Below are 16,406 nucleotides of genomic sequence, written 5' to 3'. Positions count from 1 at the left end.
TCTTGTTTTCCTGTCTAATCTATCCAACACGTTTTGGGGAAAGTCATTCACTCCAAAACTGTAAGTTAGGACAGGAAGAGCAAATTGGTTTATAGCTTGGGTTTTGTTCCTAGATGTCAAAGCTGTTTTCAGAATGAATTTAAGTCTTCTAAAGTATTCCTTACTAGGTTTTATTTGCATTTGTTCATGTTTTATTGCTGATCCTTCATCATTTCCCAAATATTTATACATTCCCTCTTGCTCAAGTTCTTTTATATCACATTCTTGTCCCAAACTGATGTTTTCCTGGTGCTGCAGTTTTCCTCCTTTAAATGTTGCTTTTGCACATTTATCAAGTCCATATGACATTCTTATATCATCTGAAAAAGTTTTGACAACCTGCAGCTGTGCTTTCAGTTCCTCATCTGATGAGCTGTACTGTTTTAAAACATGACAGAGAAGATGAGAAGTCTTTATACGTTGTTGTTTTTAGGAGCCAAATTGTAGCCATGGCCTAAGCTGTTAAGTAAACAGCTTAATGGGTTAATGGCAAGACAGAATAGCAACTGTGACAGAGAGTCAGTCACCCTGGAATATCCCCCTTTTAATTTTTATCCCTGTGATAATAATATGTCCTTTGTCATTGCTTAATTGCCATGTGGTCTGCCACTGTTTCATGGTCACTGTAATGTAGTCAATCAGTGTAGAGTGTATCTTATACATTTTTAAGTATTCTTTTATCCAAATGCTTTTTTATATTCAATCCATGCCATACTTAAATTCTTTCCCATTTTACAGTTCTCCAGTATGACTTTATTTAACAACAAATGATCCTTTGTTCCATATGACTTTTTTATTGCCATTTTTTTCTACTTCCATAATTGAGTTTTCTTCTAAAAGACTATAAACCCTGTCAGCATCAATTCCCATGTATAGTTTATATGTTGTCGGAAGGCAAGTTATTGGTCTGTAATTTTTAGGGTAGCTTGTAGGTTCATTCTTAAGTAGGAGCATTGTTTTGCCTGTTGTTAGCCAGGTTGGTGTCTGTTCAGGGTGCACATATAAATAGTTCTTACTCATGGCTAAATCCTCGTGCAAAGATATTAATACTTTTAACCAAAAGTTAGGTACTGCATCTGGGCCTGGGGTTTTCCAGTTAGAGGTTTTTCTTAACTTTGTTTCAATCTCTCTGGCTGTTACTTCATCCCATTTCATATCCTGCACCTTTAAATTTCTTATTCTTTCTTTTACTTCTATTTGTTTAGCATCTTTGTTATGTTCCACAGGATCTTCATAGATAACTCTCCAAAATATATCTACTTCCTCTTTTTTGGCAATCTTTCAATTCTTTTTACTTTATTTCCCAATTCTCTATTAAACTTTTTTGGGTCATCAATACATTTCTCATTTTGTACTTTTCCTTTACATTTATCTGTGTATCTTCTATGTTTTTCCACCTGTGATGAAATTTTTAGTTTATTTACGATAGTGCATAATAGATCCTGGTCTGTTCTAATACTGTGTATTGCTTTAATCACATCTATCTTTCTTAGTATTTTTGTTGATCTATTCCTCTTCTATTGTCTTCTAAGGGTGACACTTGTCTTAATTGCTTTATAGTTTTCTCTATTCAATACTTCCATGACTGTATTCGATTTCTCCCCTTCCTTTCCCTCACTACACTGTGTTCTTGTGGTAGAACTTTATCAGTTATTAATTTAGCAGCAGAGTAATATATCCTGTTTACTTCTGTTATATCACATGGATCTCTCTGTACAGTCCTAATTACTGCATTCATTTGTTTTATCAGACTTCTGACTTTTTGGGTTTTATTGACCTTCTGCAGTCTATTTCTCTCATTGATCTTAATGTATCTATCCATGTCTATTAAATCAACTCTTCTCTTAAGCTCATTTTCTTCCAAACTTAGGGCATATCCCTTGTTTTCTGTTTCCTGTGGGCATTCTATAAAAAGTTCTATAGCATCTTCCTGTGGCACCTTCTCTTCAATTTCACCCTGTGCCATCTGTTGCTCAGTCATATGGGAACTCACTGGCCTATCACACCTCAACATTGACTGCATCAGAGTTTCCACAGTTTCCTGTTCCTTTCCTTGCTGTCTAGCTTCAAGTGAATGTTTATACTGGTTTCCTGTGGAAGGCTGCAAAATATCTAGACATGGCACCTGACCAATTGCTTCCTGTTCCACTGTTTTCCCTTAATTTAGATATCCATTGCTCTGTCCTGTTGTGGTGCTTTCTGCATTCATTTTTTGCACTGAATCTTTCACTTTGCAGGTACTCCATAGCCTCAGTTTCTGTTTCTTTAACTTCTCCATTACTAATCTCCTTTACCGCTTTTCCTCTTTGTCTTCTTATTTTTTGCATTGAAAAGTTTTCCATGTCTGGACTCCTTTGCCTGTATGTCTCTTCAAATATGTTTGGTGCTGTTCTTTTTGTATTGGTTAGTTTTGCTTTCTCCTTTGCATAAATATCACACCATATTAAATATTTTTCTTTCTCATGTCCACATTTCTTCAAATGTTTCCTGATCTTCCTGTTTCTCCTTACTTTGGGGACTCGCTCCATAATGCTGTGATGTAACCTGTATTAGACCTTCTACACCAAATCCTTCACTTCGCAGGCACTCTATAACTTCAACTTCTGTTTTTTTAACTTCTACTTTACTAATCTTATTTTCTATGTTCCATCTTTGTGATGTTATTCTCTGTCTGTATGATTTTTCTTATGTTGGTTTAGCTGACTATATACTTTTCCCTTCATTTAATTTGGTTTCTATGGTAATTTTTACATGTACTTTATTTCTGTTTTAATATGCATTTCATGTTACTTTTGTGTGCTCTATGCTGTATCGTCAGATTTACCACTTGGGTCAAATACCTGTCAGGTTCTTTCTACTGCATTTGTGTGAGTATGTAATTTGACTTGTAGTATCGATTGGCTGGCTTTGTTAGTATGGCAACTGTTTTTTCTTGCACTGCTTCATTTTCTGTTTGTGGAGTTTATGGTTTCACTTTCTTCAGGAGATTATTATTTATTAATTTTTTTTACATTTTTCTATGCATTTTACTGCTCCTGATCATGTAATACACTTACATTTGAGTTGTTAGTGCTTTTATTACTGTAAAGTATGTTCACTTTGTGCCACAGTCCTGTTTTGTAGGTTGTTTTATTTATTTTTTATTATTATTTTGTACTGACTTAGTCTTCTTCTTCTTCTTAATGCATTTGATTTAATGTGACTCACTGAGCAGGAAGGTACAGCAAGCTGTTGTTTTTTTAAACCTTTCCTGTATCAAGTGATTATTTTGGCAATCCTGGGGTCTTCCAACACCTGTGCTAAAAGGTGCATTATAACTGCAATTTGTTGCTAAAATATGATTAGGACCCCTTGAAAGAGGAAAGTAGCGCAATATTATCTCCTGTTTCTTCAGCCATTGCCTGAATTTTGTACTTAATGAGGAGATGCTGCTTTAACCTACTTGACACATCTGGGCTTTCCTTTGCTTTTAGGTTGTAAACACGTGAAGGGTATCCTGCTATATGGGCCTCCTGGCTGTGGTAAAACTTTGATGGCTCGGCAGATTGGAAAGATGCTCAATGCCCGAGAACCAAAAGTGGTCAATGGCCCTGAAATTCTTAACAAGTATGTCGGTGAGTCTGAGGCCAACATCCGAAAACTGTTTGCTGATGCCGAAGAGGAGCAGAGAAGGGCAAGTAATTTTTGCTTTCAGTGCTGTCATAATTTGGGTATAATTATTAGAAATATGGCTGGACATGGTTTGCTTTTGTATAGCCATTGGCTTATTGAAAAACTGGTGTGTGGAATTATATTTACATGACTTGTATAAGAACATGTTGCAGAATTTTTTGCCTATACTCCATTCTGTTCACACAAAGCCCCAAATATTTATGTGAAATATGTATGTTTGCAAGTTGTGCTAAAACAGAAAGTACATCTCAGACAGTGTTTTATTTTCTTATCCAAGCTGGAGACTTTGTCATTTTCTTGTAAAGAACAGGGGTGTACATCTTTGTCTGTATTTTGTTACTTTTGAAAATGTATTTTGAGTTTTTGTTTCTAATGACACATTTTGCTTTGCTTTCCTAAACCCAATCATTTTCCCCATAAGGGTTCCTTGGAATACTTTACCTCATCAAATAAATAGAAATAAGAATTATAAAATATATTTGATTGTGGATATAGGTAGTGTTATCAATAAGACACACATTAAAATGAAAATGTGAGCTTATCACAGTAGTTAAACACAGAAACTGCTAAGTGGAATAGGTGTTGGTACACAGAACAAATAAATACTGATTACATATAATGATCCTATCTTCTGGCAAATGATTGACCTTAACAAGGAACCTATTGACATTGCCACATCTTTTAAATATCTTGGAATGTGGTTAGAGCAGCCCCTGAACTTTCAGGTATACATAAAAGATATTTGCAAAATTAACAGCCTACTATTCTGGGCCAGTAGAATTTCTAACTTTATCTTCTCATCAGCAAAGGAAGCTGTCAGTAAAGGAGCCTACTTGCTCAGCTAGAGTATGGTCTACCCCTAATTGCAGCCACCTCTAACATAAAGGCTTATGTCTGAGTCTACAATCATAATTAAATTATTGTGTTTGTGATGTGGATGCCAAGAAATTTGCCTTCAGATCAAAACCTGAAAGGTGAAGCTTGGCATCCATGTCGAGGGCACATAATAAAGGTTATGATCTGTGAGATCTGATCATAATTCTTTGTTGTGCATGAAGCTTAATCTGCTCCATGCACTATCAGTTAAAAAATAAAGTGTAGTAGCATGAAGTGTTTCAACAGTTTTCAAAGCAGGTAGAAACAAAGTATCCCGTTGAAGAAGAACCAGCTTTAAAAGCTTTTAGACACTTCATTCTGCCACACTTTTTTGTTTATAAGTGTGGCTGTGAGTAATATACAACAGCTTTTAAAGCTGTTTTTACATTCTCCCACTGTTCTTTGCCAGACAGTGCTGTCTGTTAATCCCCAGCAGGAAACTGCATCTTAACGCTGCATAATGGTGCTTAATAAAAACTTAAGCGCCTTTCTGACTACAGAAATGTGCTTAATAAGCATGTCTTCGTGCCATTTTTTGAAAGTGATCACAACACTCCATTCACTACAAAAACATTAAAGCACAACCACACCCACATCTACAAAATATGCTATCCATGTCATTATTCATCACAGACTGGTCTAAGATCTGGGCTGGCAACTTCTCAGACAGATCCAGAGCTCAAGCTTCTCCCCTTTCCCCTTCCCACAATCCCCTGCTACCCTCTAACCCTCAGATCTCATTTGCTGCTGAATTACTCAGACCTGGTCCCAGGCTCAAGTGTAGGATATGGAGTTAAGTGCTGTTTTTTTCTTGGCTTCTTTTCTGTCCTTTTACCTTTTGGGTGTTGTTTCTGCCTCTAGCAAGTCTTAGTTAAGCTTAATACCTCACAAAAACTAAGTAACTACCTGTCAAGTAAGGAGTAGACCTCTTATTAGGCTTTGAGCTATTAAAACATTTATACTTAACCCCCCCCCCCCATGTAGCTGCAGACTTGTACTTTGGTGCCCGTCCTGTACCCCCAAGAAAATACTGTCATTCAGATCCCATTCTGCATGTTTCAAAGACTATCCTACAGACTACTAACACAGCTTTTTGTCCTTCAGTTTGGGAATCCTAACACACCACCCACTATGCGTTTACCACATAATCAAAAGTAAGACCTTGGTCAAAGCCCACCTACTAAAGAAAGCAAACTGCAGCTGCTTAATTTCAGAGCATTTTACTTGAATCTCTAGTTCCCAAGTCATATTCCTTGTGTTACATTAACTCACATTACCTTCTCTGCTCATATTCCTCTTCTTGCTTCTGCTGTCCCTTCCAGCACCATATTCTTCTCTTTCTATCTTGACTCTTACCTTTTAATTCTTCTGTTAGCATATTATTTCTTACTTAATTTAATTTCACCACTTTTTGCCCTTTCTACTTCTTTAACATGTATATTTAGCCACTACTGGTATTTAATTATATTTTTGGTACTAGGTTACCGCACATATATAGGATATCTGGAACTACTCTAAACCTGTGAACACATTTGCTGTGTGCTATTTGTTTGTTTACATTCTTTGTCCTGGGCTAAGCCTGAAATTGATCTGTGTGGATCAGTGCTGTACCCTGGCAACAGGCTTTATGTTTAGCAGTTCTCTGTCAAGGACTGCAACTGTCTGATCGAAGAGGAGACAGGATGTAGAGGAATGTAGTTAAGGTGGGAGTGAAATTGTAGGGAAAAGACGAGTACTAGGATAAAATATGATTAGGAAAAGAAAAGACGAGTTGCAGGAAGATAAAATTTAGGAGAGGAAGATGATGTTGATAGCTGAAGGAACTTTGAGTGCTAAAGGAAATTGGAGGAATGCAACAATAGATGCACTGTCTGTAAAGTGATACTGCATAAGATCTCAAAGAAAATTGCACCTTTTGCTGATGATACCAAAATGCATTAGTTATCTTTGACTGTGACCAAAAGACTGGGGTCATTTAGAGATCTGTCACTAGAGGACCAGGCAGAGGGAAGTCCGTAGTGAGGGGCTAATGCCAATTCTTCCATTTTACTGACACCTAAGCAAAGCCTGGTCATGCTAGCAGTGGCCTTGGACATATGAAAGGGGGGAGGCATGGGAAGTGCTTGTCAATCAGTGTACTATAACTGTTTGAACATAGACAGAAGTATTAGTGAGAGTTCAGAATTGCAGCCACTCTAGACAGCGTCTGTGGTTCAGGCATTAGGCGTAGGTGCAATAAATAATCCTCAGCATTTATTTTAGATGAGATTGCATTCGTTGTAGCCATGTACTTCTCTATCCTGGGGACATTTAGGATCTAGCCCTTATATGTTGAGGGCCTTAGTTTGGGGATAAAGCCAGACCCTAATCCCACTGAGATGAAAGTGCCCTTTGATTTAAGAGGGCACATTAAGGAAATAGAGGGTGTAAGATATCCTTCATGGTTGCCCAGATGATGGTCCTTTCTTTTGACATCCCTGACCAGTGGCCACTGTGCAGCCTTAGTAATGGAGGGTAATGTGAATGGGTTCAAGACCAAAAAGGTATGGCTTTATTCACAGTCACAAGGGGGAAAAATGCATGGAAAAGATGTAGTGGGACTTAAATGTAAGAAGATTTGAAATGGATAGAAAATAAGATTTAAGAGTGGCATAATAGCCTACGCTATATCATTCTAAACTCCATGCAGAATAGTGTGTCTGTAAAGCAGTAACGTTTGAAAAGAGTACACAGCTGGAGGGAGCCAGGCAGCAGCAGCAACAAAAGGAAAGGTCCTGAGGTTATACTTGTATTAAATTCTGTATATATGCAGGCACTGGGTAGTGTGACTGAGCAGCAGGGAAAGAAGGTGGAGAACTGGCATGCATATAAACAGGCATCACCAGTAGAAAACTAGAAATTATTCCCATATTTAAATGGCTGGTAAGACCTCATCTGGAGTATTTGGAGCATTTATAGCAACATCGGTTTGCTATGGCCTAGGTAGGCTTGAGGCAATGCAAAGGAAGGCAGCAAAGGTGGTGCATGGTCTTCACTAGAAGCCATATAAAGAAGGACTACAAGAATTTAAGAATGTACAATCTTGTAGGAAAGAAGCAGGAGGGATTATCATAGACACCTTTAAATATTTAATGAGAGTTCAGAGATTACATCCAGGGATACTTTCTAACAGAGCTAAATGTGAACAGGATGCAGTTTGAATATACATGGTGGAAGGCTCAGAGGAGAAGAGAACAAAGAATGTGGCCTCGGCTTATAAGATAATGAGCTGCTTGATTTAATAGAGATGGACAGACATATTAAGATTGGTGAAAGAAACAGAGTAAAGTCAATAAGATTCAAAATAATGTCAGACGTTTCATAAAACAAATGTACATGTTAATCAATACTATTAACAGAAATTCTTGTGATATAACAGAAGTAAATAGAATATATTATGTGCAGGTAAATTAACAATAAAGTTGTACCACAAAAATGCAGAGCAGTAAGGGAAAGGAAGGGAAGAAATAAAATGCCACCATGAAAGCGTTGAAGAGAGAAAACTGTAAAGCAGTTAAGACAGGAAGTGTCACTGTTAGAAGAGTATGGAAGAGGGAACAGATCAACAAAAATACTTTAAAAAGCAACATGCAGTATCGGAACAGACCAGGATCTGTCATACAATATTGCAAATAATGAACCAAACATATCAGTACAGGCAGACAATCGTAGAAGATATGCAGGTAAATACAAAGTTTTAGAGAATTGGAAAGTAAAGCAAAAGGAATAGAAACACCAAAAAAAAGAAACAGGCACAGTAGACATATCTATGAAGACCCTGTGGAACATAAAGATGCCAAATAGATAGAAGAGGTAAAAGAAACCGTTACAAGTTCAAATATACAAGATATAAAATGGGGTGAAGTAACGGCTGGAGAAATTTAAACAAAATAAAGAAAAGCTCCGAAATGAAAAACCCAAGGCCTAAATGCAATATCTAACCTCTGGCAAAAAATATTAACATCTTTACATGAAAATTTAGCCATGAGAAAGAACTATTTATATACACATCCCAAACCTGTATCTACCTGGTTAACAACAGCAAAAATGATGCTCCTTCTTAGGAGTGAACCTGCAAGCTATCCTAAAAAGCCATAGACCAATAACTTGCCTTCTGTCGATGTATAAACCATAAATATATATATATATATATATATATATATATATATATATATATATATATATATGTATATATGTATATATATATATATATGTATATATATATATATATATGTATATATATATATATAATTTTATTATTTATTTATTTATTTCCAGTTTGATAACCGGGGTTGTCTACTGGGCTCAAGGAACCCGTTTTCGGTGGAGGCCCGGGGAGAAAAGCTCCAAAATTACAAAGATAAATAAAAAATACAATACAATAAACAGTAAAGTAAAGAATACAATAAAAAATAACATAAAATGCAATTATGAATAAGACATTGTGTTATATAGTATTTTAAACAAGAATATAAAATGAAACGGTGAGTTGTAGCAAAAATGCAGTGCAAATAGAAGAGTATAGAAGACTTGAGGATAGTTCCTGAAGAACATGCATGGTAAGTAGGAAGGGTATTGGAAAGTAAACAGAGTAGTAGGAATAAGTATGTAAAAGTAGAGAAAGGAGAGAGAGGTAGTAGAGTATGGAAGTAAGAGAATTGTTAATTAGAAGGAGAACAGATGTAAAAAAAAAGGGTAGGGAGTTATAGAAGGGGGAAGGAGGAGTTATAGAAGGGGGAAGGAGGGTAAAGTAAGTTGAAGAGAGTTGGATGCAAATAGTAGATAGTCATTTATTAGGCAAATGTTATATAGGTTTAGAAGGAAGAAGTATAAAGAGAGAGAGAATAGAGAAAGAACACTATGTATAGTATATACACTATATACATTAAAGGTTCATAAGTTATGTTAGAAATGTTGAAGGGAAGCTGTTGGGCAGAATTGCCAAGGTGTAGAAGTAATTAATAAAGAAAAGGTAGGAGTGAGTTTATTAGGATTAGGGGGTCAGAGAACAATTTCATTTCCAGTTAAGGGAGAGATGAGAATGGAGCTGGGATTTGAAGAGTTCAAAGTTATTGGAGGTTCTTATTGAGGGGGGAAGAGAGTATGTATATATATATATATATATATATATATATATATATATATATATATGTGTGTGTGTGTGTGTGTGTGTGTGTGTATATACTGGAAGTGATGCCGACAGAGTTTATAGTTATTTAGAAGAAAAGTGTGTCATGGCAATAAAACACAAGTGTAATAAAAGAATGTAATGTGGAACATAGGATCATTTGTTTTACTCTTTGTTGTTCTAACCCTCCCACAGCACTACAATCAAATCCCCAAAAATTCTGGAATTCAGTCAACCAAATACTGCACCCTGGAAACCCCACACCCCCTAATCCGTATCCAAATAAGTCTCCTGAGGAAACAGCTACTATATTTAACACCTTTTTCATAGATACCATAACAAAGATGGTTAATCCAGTCTCAATCCCTGCCAAAGTCTCAAATCCCAAAGACATATCTCCTATTCTCACCTACTCAAAACCTTTTTTCTTCAACCAGTATCTACTACTTGTATCAAATCTCTTCTCTCCAAACTAAAATCGTGCTCCACTTCAGCTGATAACATTCCTTCTTACTTCCTCCAGTTAGCTGCTGAGACCCTTGCTTATCCTGTAACTATCTTAATTAACTGCTCTATCATTGAGTCTACCATTCCAACTATCTGGAAAAAATTCTTCACACTACCTATCCACAAAGGTGGAAACTCCCTTGAAATCTCTAACTTTAGACCAGTAACCATTCTGTCACCTCTCTCCAAAATACTTGAAAAATGAATACACCAACAAACCCTGCAATACCTAACTCAGGAAAACCTCCTCACCCCCACCCAACATGGTTTTCGTCCAAAACACAGTACCACCACAGCCCTGATCTCCTTTACTAGCACTATCTTACAGGCTGTTGACAATAACAAACTTGTATCCTGCTTATTTCTTGACCTCTCAAAGGCCTTCAATACTGTCTCACACACACTTCTCCGTACCAAACAGACTAATCTTAACTTCTCCTCTGCTACCATCTCTTGGTTTTCTAGCTGTCTAACTGATAGAACACAATCAGTTAAATGGCACTCTGCACTCTCTCCCCCCTCTCCCTGTAACAATGGGTGTTCCCCAAGGATCTATATTGGGACCTTTACTCTAATATTTTTACTAATTTACTACACACCTCTTGTACCCAATCATCCCTCACACAATATGCAGATGATTCCACTGTCATCACTATCTCTGACTGTCTCTCTTAGTCTCATCTCTTCCACACAGACCGCCTTTACTTAAGTGGAAAATTGGCTCACTAACAATCAGTTAATCCTAAACCCCCAAAAAAACAAACTTACTCTTTCTTCCTAAGACTCTTAATCATCTCACAACTACTTTCGCTATACTGTCTCTAAATAAGACCCAAAGAGTACCAGAAACTAGTGCCAAACTCCTAGGTGACACCGTTGACAATCAACTTAAATTTGACATGCACATCAATAATTGCATTAGGAAAACTCACCAAATACTTGGTCTTCTGTACAGAACCAGAAAGTTCTTTACTGCCAAAATTAAAGAAACCCTGTCTCATACCTACCTCCTACCCAGTCTACTATAAGGTTCCCAAATACTCACAAATCTCAACTCCAGTCTCCTAACCAAACTTAGCTCAACTTATAACAAGGTAGCTAGAGTCTCTACTCAACACACTTCTAAAACCCATCACTGTATTTCACTCAAGCACCTAGACTGACTGGAACTACCTCACCTACTTCTCCTAACTCAGCTCCAGATTATACATTCTATACTGTACCAACCTAACTAGTGCTCCAATCTAACCTTCCTCATAGCTTACTATTCACCAACAAGGACCCTTCGACGCTCCGACCAAGACCTGCTACTTTTATACAAACCTAGGACCAATATGGGATGTAACCTATACAGCTACCATCCTGCTGTTGCATGAAACAGACTTCCCCTTCAAGTCAGATTACAAACCCAACTAAAACAATTTAAAGTAACTGCTAATGAACACTTACACTCTGGTCATGCCTTTGCTTTCACCCTACTTAAATGTCTTCACATACCATAAACTCTCCACTATCCTCACTTCTTTTTGCCTCAACTACACTATGTCTTATCTTCTGCAAATTAATGATGGCTGGTTTCACAGAACAAAATTGATTAATGTGTTTATATTATCATTTATTTTTCTGATGTGCTTAAATCACTTTTAGAGTATGACTTATATAAATCTCTGTTTTATTTGCGCATTTGAATTTATATCATTCTTTATGTGTTGAATAATGTTTCTTTTTGTTTTGGAACTTTTCTCCCCGGGCCTCCGCTGAAAAAGGGCTATTCTTAGCTCAGTCGGCAATTTCCCGGTCAACAAATTTAAAATAAATAAATAAATAAATAAAATAGAGTCATAATGGAGAATTGTAAAAAGGGGAGAATCTAGGTATGGCATGAATAGATTACAAAAAAGCATTTGACAGCATCCCACATTCGTGGATAAAGGAGTGCTTACACATGTATAAGATACACCCTACATTGATCAGTTACATTACATGACTATGAAACAGTGGCAAACCACTTTGCAGCTAAGCCAAATTATTATCCCAGGGATAAAAAATTCATAGGGGATATTCCAGGGTGGCTATTTGTCATTGCTGCTCTTTTTTCTTGCCATCAGCCCATTAAGCTGTTTACTTAACATATTAGGCCTGGTTACAGTCTGGCTCCCAGAAAACAGCAAAGTGTAAAAACTTCTCATCCTTACTTTTCTTCTTTTTTTTTTTTGATGATTTATATAATTACTCAGATGAGGAGCTTGAATGCACAACTGCAAGTGTTCAAAACTGTCTCAGATGATGATAAGAATCTCATTTGATCTTGATAAATTTGCAAAGCAACCTTTAAAGCAGGAAAGCTGCAGCATCATGAAAATATCAGTCTGGGACGGAATGTGATATAAAGGAACTTGAGCAGGAAGGAGTGTATACATAGTTGGGAATTGATAAAGGATAGACAATAAAACATGAATAAATATGAACAAAACTCGGGGATATTTTAGAAGCCTAAAATTAATGCTGAAAACAGCTCTGACGTCTAGGAACAAAGTCCAAGCTATAAACCAGTTTGCTCTTCCTGTTCTAACTTGTTGGAAAACAAGAAAAATGCTTCATGTTTATTAAATGATGTATAAAAATCGGTGTATACCAAGATTATATATTACTTGTTCTAAAGGAGGTATGAGCCTTCTCGAAATTGATTACATGTGTAGGTTTCCATCATAGGACTGCATACGTATCTGCTGACTTCACAAGATCTAAACATAGTGAAAGTTTTAAAACATGAGGAGAACAACAAGTCTAAGATGACTTCCCTGCTTAGTTTAACAGAAATATATCCGTGTCAAGTGAGAATGGAAATCAAACCGGAAGTAGATAAAATCGGGCAGCAACTGAATGTGCCAAAGAACAAAAGAATGGAGAATCATCAGATGAGAAGGCAAGAAGTGTGGAAGAGGCATACATATAGTTGCAAGTACGGAAAACACATAGAAGAACCTCATGTTGATCAGGATCTGACACAGGAATGGTTATTGAGAGATGAATTTAAAGCAAAAGATGAAAGGTTAGTATTGGCGGCCCAGGATAGTAGTCCACATACACGTTGGTTTACAAAGTCCATTAAACATGTGGGAGAAACAGACAAATGCAGATTTTGTAAAACAGAACTGGCAACTGCCTGTATACTGAAAGGCATATTAATATGATAGGACTGTTGCACTGGGGATTGTAAAGTAGATGAGAAACATGAACTGCAAAGCATTATCGAGATTGATGAAGTTTATTTCACATGGGATCACCTATTACCAATAGTTAAAAAAAAATAGATACTTGAAAAGCAGATATAGCAGTCCATGTAGAGAAGACAAAAGTAGCATTGATCATTGAAACTGCCACACTCAGCAATTAGTGTCTTGCATATAAAGAGACACATAGTCATATAAAATACCTGGATTTTCAGACAGAAACAAGGACAATGTGGAAGAAATATACGCAGGCATCTCCAATAGTAGTAGGCACAACGGATCTAACAAAAAATAATTTACAGTCTTATTCAGATATGCTACCTATACATGTAACTCCATATGAATTACAGAAGAGTGAGTCAGTTCTGTGCACATTGCGGGTGCTGTGAAGAGCACTATTGGCTAACATCAAAGATCAAAACAGTACTAATTTCATGAACTTTAATCATACTTTGACTTAGGAATGGGGTCCATTCCCATCATGGTATTAGAAAGCAAAAAAACTTGGCGAAATTAAACCAAGAGAAGTAGGGAAGTGGCGGCTGTGTGGGATAGCTATCACGATGGAGGATGGCAACATGAAAACTGTGACAAAATGCGCTAAAGCATTGGACAGACACAAGGCAGTGTGTATGGCTTGATGGAAGAAAGAAAGAAAGAAAGTGTTGGCTAAAATAGGATCTGCAGATTATCCAGAAAGTAGGGAAATGGATAAAGCAACATAAACCAGGTGGTCCTTTTCTGACACCAAAATCAAAGTCTGATAAAAGCAGAAACCCTGCTGCAGCCTGAAGAATGGAGTTAGTAGTGGTGCTAATATAATGCTGACTAAGATGTGCAAATTAATGCAGATTTAAAAACAAGTAAGATTGTAGCTGCAAGCAATGTGCTTGTTGCTAAGGGAGATGTGTGCATGGACTTCTACTAAGAAACATGTTGTATTTCTTAACAACTTCTTGATCAGTAGAAAAGGAACACAGTGGACAAATGGTTTAATGAGCTCTGCAAGACATTTAAAGCATGCAGAAATGGAAACCGTTGCAATGGATTGATGGTGAGACTGGGAGAAATGTAATGGAGAATCTGGAAGGAAAGTGATTCTGCCCTTTTAACATTTCCATGGATGTAGATATTTTTTTGTATTTACTTGCTTTGTGCATCCTGTCATTTTTCCTCCTTTTAATTCCTACCTATTCTCAGTGACTGCTAAGCTTGTCCTTTCACAGCCCCCCCCCCAATGCTGTTGGTCATCAGGCTGAGTGCTCAACTTTATACTCCTTACCCTGTCCCCCCCATAACTCCTCACTGGTGATCCTGGATGTGACCCTTCCTCAGGTGAACCTCTGTAATGCCTCAGGAAGTGGACCTTGGTGGTACTCACATTGTTAAGGCCAGATGAGGAAGGGTTCCATTTGATCAAGGGTTAGGAAACCAGGAAGGATCATCCAGTAGCAGCTAACACAATCTCTAACCAAATGTAGGAGGTGTGTAATGATTTTAGCATACCAACATGTGCAGGATGCTGACATCTACTCCTGCCCCTTTTCTAACGTGGGCTAGTAAACATACTATGTTCAAAGCTCTGGTATCAGTCAGGGGTCATATGAACAGTGCTAGGTTCCCATACCCTCCTTCCTATCATCAGGACCGACTGGTGTCTGCGTCACCGTCTTCTGTTTGCCAGCTGTCCAGCATGCCCATGTTTGTTCCCAAGTGTAACTCAGTAGCAACACAGATAGATGCCCTGTCTTTCTGTCAATCAACTGGTGTGTATCTTACAATTTGGATGTTATTCTCCTTTTAATATTACTTATAAATATGCAGGGCCTAGCCATAGAAGCACCTTCACTTTGAAGCATTTGGTTGATAGCTTTTGACCTCAAGATCCATGTATCAGTGTTTCTGAAGTTCTCTTGTGTTTGATTAAGCTGCAGCCTCTTGCATCCTCTGCAGAAAACTCTGACAAGACATGCTTTGGCTTGTCTTTATGCCAAGGGACTTGAACCTGTGCTGTGAGTATTAATGTATGGAATATGTTTGCCACAGACTGTGCTCGGGACACTAACAATACACTTGGCTATAAATGTTTTCCTGGCTTAGCTGTTGACATGTTCAATGCAGTGTGAGGCTTTGACAAAACCCTGTATCTGCCTGCTGAATGTAGGAAAAAAGTATGCCTTGTCACCACCACAATGTATGCTGTGCTCTCAGCTTATACCATCTGCTGTCCTTTTTGCATTGTGTTTGAGGAGCAAGGTTTAGTGGTCTTCTTTTTCTCATTGATAAATAATTTAAGCAATGTTACAGCTGCTTAAGCTTTGATTTCAAATACAGTGTTGTTCTGTGCGAGAAAAGTCATCATTTTGCAGTGTGTGTGTTCCTTCACCACAGAAATCTTCCAACAGAAATGTTTGAAATGTGGAGAAGATGAGATTAAATAAAACTTATCTTTGGTTGTCGTTGAAATGAATGCTGTTAACAACCACTCGTTAATGTGTCACTGCTGTGGCTTGCTGATGACAGGACAGTGCGAGATTAGAATGACTAGGAAAAGGTCAGGACTGTAGTATCCTGAATCACTGGCTGATTTCCAGTAGTCCCATTGGTACCTACTCTTTCAGGCCTGGTAACTGCATCTTTGTTTTGTCTACATGCCCTTTAAGGAGTTTGTTTTGCAGACTGTTCCAAAGTATGTGGTAATGAAAGGTAGAAATACTTTTAAAGTAACAAGCAAAGAAGCTGTATGTACTCTTGGGGCTAGTTACTTTTTAACCATTTAAATATCCATAAAGGCATTTTAGCAGAAGCTAGGACTCATCCTTGTAGACTCATTTACAGTTACGTCTTTTTTATAGTGGTTATGGAAAACTAGATTAGCTCTGCCTTGTTGGACACAATCCCTTAGCTCAGAG

At 37.3% G+C, this 16,406-nt stretch overlaps 1 protein-coding gene across 1 annotated transcript in view; it reads left to right on the top strand.

Moving 5' to 3' along the window:
* NSF (N-ethylmaleimide sensitive factor, vesicle fusing ATPase) overlaps window positions 1-16,406 on the top strand; it is a 1,516,106-nt gene that overhangs the window by 1,024,817 nt on the left and 474,883 nt on the right. Inside the window, exon 9 of the mRNA XM_044055231.1 lies at window positions 3,513-3,712. Within this exon, the coding sequence (XP_043911166.1) occupies window positions 3,513-3,712 (200 nt within the window). The remainder of the gene's footprint in view (window positions 1-3,512; window positions 3,713-16,406) is intronic.

This window comes from Protopterus annectens, chromosome 13.part0 (assembly GCF_019279795.1).
Source record: "Protopterus annectens isolate FY-2018-M chromosome 13.part0, PAN1.0, whole genome shotgun sequence".
Taxonomy (NCBI): Eukaryota; Metazoa; Chordata; order Ceratodontiformes; family Protopteridae; genus Protopterus; species Protopterus annectens.
This window is presented reverse-complemented; position numbering and strand designations above follow the sequence as displayed.